The sequence below is a fragment of the Gossypium raimondii genome, chromosome 10 (assembly GCF_025698545.1).
Source record: "Gossypium raimondii isolate GPD5lz chromosome 10, ASM2569854v1, whole genome shotgun sequence".
Classification (NCBI taxonomy): Eukaryota; Viridiplantae; Streptophyta; class Magnoliopsida; order Malvales; family Malvaceae; genus Gossypium; species Gossypium raimondii.
The window spans coordinates 21,086,316-21,094,883 of record NC_068574.1 but is presented as its reverse complement, the minus strand read 5'-3'; the positions used below and the strand labels follow the sequence as shown (position 1 = coordinate 21,094,883).

Sequence of the window (8,568 nt, the reverse complement as noted above, 5' to 3'; positions counted from 1 at the left end):
AAAGAACTTATGTCAAGAATAAAGGCTAACTACCCTCGCCTAGCCACCTGCAACATGCAAAAAAGGAGAAGAAAAATCAAAATAAAAAGGGTTTAAAAACCCCCAAAATGGGCAGCCAAGAAAAAAAAAGAAAAGAAAAATTAGCAGAAAAATTTCAAAAAAAGAGCTCTCAAATCCAGTCGATTTCTCCCACCGCCACCACGATCGTTGCACCACCACCATCATTGCTCCACCGCTGAACCCAAGCCAAGAACCAAGTAAGCATAAACAAAAGAAAAAGCAGCAAGCAAAAGAAAAAGCAAAAAGAAACAGTAAAGAAGAAAGAAGAAAGAAGAGAAAAAAGAATAAGGGAGGAGGGAGAGGAGAGCTCCACAGCCGTCTTCTACTGTCGTACCGGGCTGGGGGGAGTGACGTCGGGGCTGCCGAAGGAGAAGAAGAAAAAGGAGAAAAAGAGAAGAAAGAAAGAAGAAAAAATAAAGAAGAAATAGAAAGAAAAAAAGAAAAATAAAATAAAAATTTTAACAGCCGGGCCAAACTGACTCGACCCGATACAACCCAAGACCACCCATCACCCAAGAGGGCCCAACAAGAGCAGATCACCCAAAAAAATAGTAGCAAAAAAAACAAAAGCAAGAAAAAAAAAGCAATGAGGATTGTCCAAGCCAGCTCAGCCCAAGAAGACAAAGAAGAAGCCGAGGCTGCTCCAAAGACCCTCGGGCCCAAAGGACGCGCCCAAGAAGCCCAAGTCCAACAGCCCACCAATGAGAAAAAAAAGAGAAAAAAGAAGAAGAAAAAAAAAAAAAAAAAAGGAAAAAGAAAAAAGGGATTCAATTTGCGTAACCCGTTCGACCAAGCTCGTGTTTTAGACATTTTCGGTAATTTCGTTTATTTCACTTTTAATTTAATACTCGTATTTTTATGCTATTTCGTTTTAATATTATTAGCACTTTATGCATTTTTATATTTTTGTATTTATATTTTTAATTTAATTTAATTTCAATTTTATTTTAAATTTAAATAATTTCAATAAATAAGGCAACGAATCGATTTAACATTAAATCGTTGATTTCATCGCTATGTTGGGTGAGTATCATCGGTTTGTGTTCAACACGATACGCCCTTTTAAAAAAAATCAAAAATATTCTAAAATTCTCGTGTTTTTTAAATTCTCGTGTTTAATAGAATCACAATTAGATATTAAGTTGGACCGATTTGACACTAATTCGACGATTTCATCGCCATGTAGGGATGAATATCATTTATTCGTGTTAAATACGGTACTTCTTAAAAAAAATCGTGTTTCAAAAATTTTCGTGTTTTCAAAAAAAATTCTCGTGTTTCAAAAATTTCTGTGTTTTTAAAAAAAATTTCGTGTTTTCAAAAATTCTCATGTTTCAAAAATCTTCATGTTTTCAAAATTCCAGTGTTTCAAAAATTTTCGTGTTTTCAAAAATCTTGTCCCTCCGCATAGGCATAAGTAAATGTAATCCCTCGAATTGAGCTCGCAAGCCCATGACGGGCAATAACCGAGGCTCTGTACTAACCTTAGTAGGTGACAGTATGGACAGTTCGAGTACCTTTCTAGAACCAAAACCACATATAGTGAACCGTACGAGCCACACAATTAGAGCCATGCCGAACCTCTGTCCGTTGAATAGTCACCAAAATAAGTACATGGAAGAAACGTTTCTTACCTTGTATTTCTTTTACATTTACATTTGTATCTGGTAAATTGATGAGCACGTAGGGTAAGTTTATTTTGTAAAGCATGATGGGGTAAACAAAAAAAAGAAGGTCAGTTTGTTGGATTTTCCATAGTTTTCCTTTGTTTATATTTGTCGTGATTGCTAACTAAGTTTATTTGTCTTCATTTTATTTTTCATCATGCATCATAGGCATCTCATTAGGAAGGTGTTGATTAGAGATTGGTTGCCAAAAACGGCTTTCTGATTGGAGGAGTCAATTATGTAAATAACCGAGAAAAAATACCGTAGTCAGAGGCTGGTCTTTGAGGGCCCAAAAAGCAAAAGGGACAGTTTAAAGGAAAGATATATCTCTGATATTTTTGGGAAGGCGGCTTCAAATGCTCGTCAAAATAACCCTGAAGATTTGACTAGGATCTGGAAACGGTGAGACTCAGGCACTAGGGGTATCTTCATTGGCAAAGTATTTTGTAATGGACTCTTTTGATAAATGAAACGCCAAAATATGGGGCTATATTAAAATCAACACCATTTTTGCATATTTACGCATGACTAGCATCCATTCATTCATTCATTGCATGTACATATCACCCTTACCATTCACTGAGGCTAAAACAGTATAATCCACAGTTGCGACACAAGTCTGGAGTCACGTCATCCTTACAGGACACGTCTAAGAACCAGAGCTATGGATACTGAACTCAATGAAAGAATTGAAAGGATGGAAAGAATCCAAAAAGAGCTACAAGAGCAATTGGCCAAGTCACAACAAGATGCAGGAGAAATGATGGTGAGATCTCGAGAGGAATCACTCGAGCAAAGAGATCAAATGGCCAAAATGATGGAGATGATGACAGCTTTGGTCAAAGGAAAGGGACACATGCAGAGCCCTGATATTGTGGAGCCTCAATCAAGAGCTAATAATGATCAAGATCCGCTCTATCCCCCAGGATTCACTCCACCTCACACTCATGCAATACAAAGAGGATATCCTCAAGGGGAACCTACAGTCCTAGAACAACGTCTTGTACCACCTGCTCATCTCGAGCAAGGTATATTCGTATCAAACCCCGGGGCTAATCCAGCAAATCCAATTGTTCCAGATCCAGACGATCCTATGGAAATAGCAAAGTTGAAAAGTGATGATTATGACGCTCAAGATAAGTATAAGATCCTAGAAGAAAGGCTCAAAGCAATAGAAGGTACTGAAGTCTTCTCTGCATTGAGTGCCCGATTTGGTTCTACCCCGAAATTCAAGGTACCAGATTTTGAAAAGTATGATGCGACACAATGTCCAAAGGCACATCTTGTTATGTTTTGTAGGAAGAAGACTGGTTACGTGAATGAGGATAAGTTACTGATACACTGCTTTCAGGACAGTTTGGTTGGATTGGCTCTTCGATGGTACAATCAGCTCAGTAGAGAAAAGATCCGATCATGGAAGGACTTAGCATCAGCATTTTGTGAGCAATACAAGCATGTATCAGATATGGTACCCGATCGACTAACGCTACAGATGATGGAAAAGAAGCCAACAGAGACTTTTAGGCAATATGCAAAAAGATGGAGGGATATCTCGGCTCAGGTGGAACCCCCGTTAACTAAGAAGGAGATAACGGTCCTCTTCATCAACACTTTGAAAGCTCTATTTTACGATAAGTTGGTAGGGAGCGCCACAGAGGACTTTGCAGACATTGTAATTTTCGGGGAGCTTATAGAAATCGCCATCAAGAGTAGGAGAATAGAATGTCCCGAGAGTTCAAAGAGGGCAGTACCCATAAAGAAAAAGGAGCCAGAAACCCATATGGTTGGAACCGAGATCCACTGTATTTCTAATCCGTACCCAGCCCAACCACGACCTCGTTATCGCCCACCTACAAACTTTTACTTTCCTCCTCAAAGTCCTTACTATCAAACACCTCCCTCTTACCCCGTCTACGCTATGAATAACCAAAGTCCGTTCACCATGTTCCTACCAAACACTATACCTATACAAATCCAACCCAAAAATGAGCAAAGACCAGCGAGACTCAATTCTAAAAAACCTCAGTTAACCCAATTCCCGTGCCATACGGAGAGTTATATCCGAAACTGTTGGACAAGCAATAATATCCCCGCATTACATGGCACCCCTAAAGCCCCCATACCCAAAATGGTATGATCCTAATGCTAGTTGCATGTATCACACTGGAAATCAGGGGCATTCTACAGAAAATTACCTTGCCTTTAAAAGGAGGGTTCAAGATTTCATCGATGCTGGCATTCTGCGATTTGATGGTGTTAGTAATCCTCTTCCTAACCATGCTAATGGGAATGTGAATGCGGTAACAAATGGAGATGAGGGGTAGGATAATCCGCAAAGCGCGTTGAATGAAAAGGGATTTCAGAACATCAGCATAAATGTTGTTGACAACGAGGATGATGCAATCGAGATGATACGCCTTTGTCCTCTAGGATATGTTTTGAACAACTAGACTACTGTGGACCTCCTTGTAGTTTCTATGTCCTCTCCAGAGTAATGCCCAATGTTAATTCTCCACTATTTTGTGTGTCCCTAAGTAATGGGATTCCTTTTGTAAGAGCTTATGTTTGTTCTTTATCATTTCAATGAACATTAATGAAGATGCATTTTGTCATGATCTTTTCATTTCCATCAGTTTCATAATTACCCCCTCGCTTCATATCCTTTCTCTCCATGTATCTCATATCATTCTATAACATTGTGTGTGTTGATTCCAATACTTTGATGCTCCTCTATAGTTTTATTTCCCATTCACCTTTCAAGTGCTCAAATATCCATGGTATGAACAATCAAGTTACAAGTCCTGAAATCGATTTCGAGAAGGCTGTTTGTTTAGGAGAATTCGAAGCCAAGGATGATGCTGAAGATTTTACTGAAGATTTTGTCTCGTCTCCCGACTTACTGAGAATAGTAGAACAAGAAGAGAAACAGATCCTGCCCAATCAAGAATATGTTGAGGCAGTAAACTTGGGTAGTGAGGAAAAAACAAAAAGTGAATATTGGGACTTCCATTTCAGAAAACACCAAACAGAATTTAAACGTCTTGCTCCGTGAGTACAAAGATCTATTTGCCTGCTCTTATCAGGACATGCTAGGGTTGGATGACAATGTGGTGGTCCACAGGCTCCCATTGAAACCAGAATGCAAACCCGTTTAGCAAAAGTTAAGAAGAATGAGACCTGAAATGCTGTTAAAGATGAAAGAAGAAGTCAAGAAATAATATGATGCCGGCTTCTTACAAGTCTCTAAATATCGAAAATGGGTAGCTAACATAGTCCGAGTATCGAAAAAAGACGGTAAGGTACGAATGTGTGTGGATTTTCGCGGTCTGAATTGAGCAAGCCCTAAGGATAATTTTCCCTTGCCACACATCGATACATTGGTGGATAACACGGCAAAACATTCTTTATTTTCGTTCATAGATGGTTTTCAGGTTATAATCAGATAAAAATAGCTCCCAAAAACATGGAGAAAACCACATTCGTGACAATGTGGGGAGCGTTCTGCTATAAGGTGATGCCATTCGGATTGAAGAATGCTGGGGCAACGTATCAGAGAGCCATGGTGATGCTATCCATGACATGATGCACAAAGAATAGAAGTTTATGTCGATGATATGATTGCCAAATTCCGGGAAGAAAAAGAGCATGTTGGGAGTCTCAGGAAGCTATTTGAAAGTTTAAGAAAGTTCCAGTTGAAGCTTAACCCGGCCAAATGTACGTTTGGGGCTACCTTAGGAAAACTGCTAGGTTTCATTGTTAGTGAGAGGTATCGAGGTTGATCCAGATAAGATAAAAGCTATACAAGAACTGCCTCCCCCGCGCACACAAAAGGAAGTCAGAGGATTTTTAGGAAGGTTGAATTACATTGCTCGATTCATTGCCCAACTTAGCAATCAATGTGATCCAATTTTTTGACTCCTTCGAAAACATAATCCGGGAGAATGGAACGAGGAGTGCCAAGTGGCCTTCGACAAGATAAAACAGTATCTATCTAATCCTTCGGTACTAGTACCGCTGACCCTTGGAAAACCCTTAATATTGTACCTGATCGTGTTTGAGAACTCAATGGGTTGCGTACTGGGACAGTATGACGAGTCGGGGAAAAGAGAAAAGGTAATTTACTACCTCAGTAAGAAGTTCACAGAGTATGAAGTAAAGTACCCTTCAATTGAAAAATTTTGTTGTGCATTGATTTGGATGGTTCAAAGGCTCAGACAATACATGTTGTATCATACGATATGGTTAATTTCAAAACTGGATCCAATAAAGTGCATGATGGAGTCACCTGCACTCTCAGGAAGAATGGCACGATGGCAGATCCTTCTGACTGAGTATGACATCGCATATGTGAGCCAAAAGTCGATAAAGGGAAGCGCAATAGCTGACTTCTTGGCTAGTCGAACAACAGAAGAATACGAGCCTTTGAGATTTGATTTCCCAGATGAAGACTTGATGTGCATTTCAGAAAAAAGAGGGCGAGTCATCAAAAGAGGAATCATGGAAGATGAGCTTTGATGATGCATCGAATGTATTGGGGCATGGGATCGGAGCAGTCTTAGTGTCGCCGGAAGGGGATCATTACCTGCTCACTGCTAGATTGAATTTCTTCTGTACCAATAATATAGCAGAGTATGAAGCTTGCATCATAGGACTCCGTGCAGCCATCAGGAGGAAAATTAAAATTTTAGAGGTACACGGGGACTCAGCATTAGTCATTTACCAAATTCGTGGAGATTGGGAAGTAAGGGATTCAAAATTAGTAAAGTATCACGATCTCGTTGCGGAACTAGTAAAAGAGTTCAATGAAGTGACTTTTAACTACTTTCCACGGAAAGAGAACCAACTGGCTGATGCCCTGGCCACTTTGGCTTTAATGTTCAAAGCAAACAAAGAAACTGAAATAATGCCTATCCAGATGAGCATACATGAGACCCCCTACACTGTTTTAGCATTGAGGAGGAGTCAGATGGACGACCATGGTTCCATGATATCTTAGAGTATATCAAGAATCAAAAGTACCCCGAGCAAGCAAACGAGAATGACAAAAGAACTTTCAGGAGAATGGCGATTGGATGTGTTCTTGAAGGAGATATCCTATACAAAATAGGAAAATATCAAGTGCTCCTGATATGTGTGGACGCTGTTGAAGCTAGAAAGATACTTAAAGAGGTTCACAAAAGAATTTGTGGAACGCATGCCAGTGGTTTCACTATGGCCAGACAGATTATGAGACTTGGTTATTTTTGGCTGACGATGGAAAGGGATTGCATTGGATACGCACGAAAGTGTCATAAATGTCTTGACTTCTCCGTGGCCTTTTTCTATGTGGGGCATGGATGTTATAGGGCCAATCTCCCCGAAAGCTTCTAATGGGCATCAATTCATCTTTGTGGTTATAGACTACTTCACAAAATAGGTAGAAGCCACTTCGTTTGCTAATGTGACAAAGGCCGCAGTCTGTAGGTTCCTAAAAAAGGGAGATAATATGTCGATATGGTTTGCCTGAGAGAATTATTTCAGATAATGCTTTGAATCTGAACAACAAAATGATGAAAGAAGTGTGTGAGCAATTCCAGATAAAGTATCATAATTCCTCACCTTATCGCCCGAAAATGAACGGAGCTATTGAAGTGGCCAACAAAAATATTAAGAGAATTATCGGGAAGATGACTGAGATATATAAAGATTGGCACGATAAGCTACCATTCACTTTGTATGCATATCGTACCTCTGTACGGACATCTATGGGAGCAACTCATTTCCCCCTGGTCTACCGGATAGAAGCCGTTTTGCCTATCGAAGTAAAGATCCCATCCCTGCGAGTCTTGATGGAGTCAAAACTAAAATAATCAGAATGGGTTCGAGCTCGATATGACCAGCTAAACCTTATTGAAGGAAAACGCTTGAAGGTAATTTGTCACAGACAGATGTACCAGAAAAGAATGATCACGGCCCATGATAAAAAGGTGCGGCCAAGAGAATTCCGCGAAGGGGAACTTGTACTAAGAAAAATCCTCCCGGTATAAAAAGACTTTCGAGGAAAATGGTCACCAAATTGGGAATGGCCATATGTTGTAAAAAAGACATTCTCAAGAAGGGCTTTGATTCTCACTGAAATGGATGGGAAAGAATTACCTAATCCAGTGAACTCAGATGCTGTGAAGAAATGATATGCCTAAACAAACAAAAAAAACAAAAAAACAAAAAAATAGAAAAAACAGAAAGAAACAAAAAGAAACAAAAAAAACAGAAAAAACAAAAAATGAAAAATCAAGATGAAAACCCGAAAAGGGCGTCTTGATAAACAAAAAAGATTAGGATGAAAACCTGAAAGGGCGTCCTAATGAAACGGGCTCGAACTTAAAGGAGATAGACGACTTGAACGGGGAGTCGAATGGCGAGGTTACAATATTTGAAGCATTCTCAGAAGCTTGAAATCTTCTACACAGGAAGCCATGCTCGAAAAGATCCTTGACGAAGAAATGTGGACAAGTTCATGCGTTGGATATCTAGAGCATTTGTGGCAATTGAATTCACTTTCCTTTCTTTATGATGCTTTCTTTATTGGAACTTCCTTGTCATTTTTCTTTAATTTATTGCTTTTGAAAAATTGAATGTGAGGTATTTCTTTCATGCCTACTTTGTTTTTTTATGCATCTCGTGTTTGATTCATTTAAATGATAAATAGTAAGATGACATACTCTAAACAAAAGGAATGTTGAGCATTACCTGGATGAGAATTTGATAAATACAAGGGCCCCAAAGCAGGAACAAAGTTCAACAAGGGGGTAGGAAGGTGGTATACGAAAATGTGGGTCACTCAACAAAATCGAAGATGAGT

At 39.4% G+C, this 8,568-nt stretch overlaps 1 protein-coding gene across 1 annotated transcript; it reads left to right on the top strand.

Moving 5' to 3' along the window:
• Positions 1 to 5,792: 5,792 nt before the first annotated feature.
• On the top strand, positions 5,793 to 6,723 carry LOC128033906 (uncharacterized). The gene is made up of 2 exons (XM_052622401.1): positions 5,793 to 6,074; positions 6,193 to 6,723. Exons 1-2 carry the CDS (start codon positions 5,793 to 5,795, stop codon positions 6,721 to 6,723), a joined length of 813 nt encoding a protein of 270 aa, XP_052478361.1.
• The last annotated feature ends 1,845 nt before the right edge of the window (positions 6,724 to 8,568 follow it).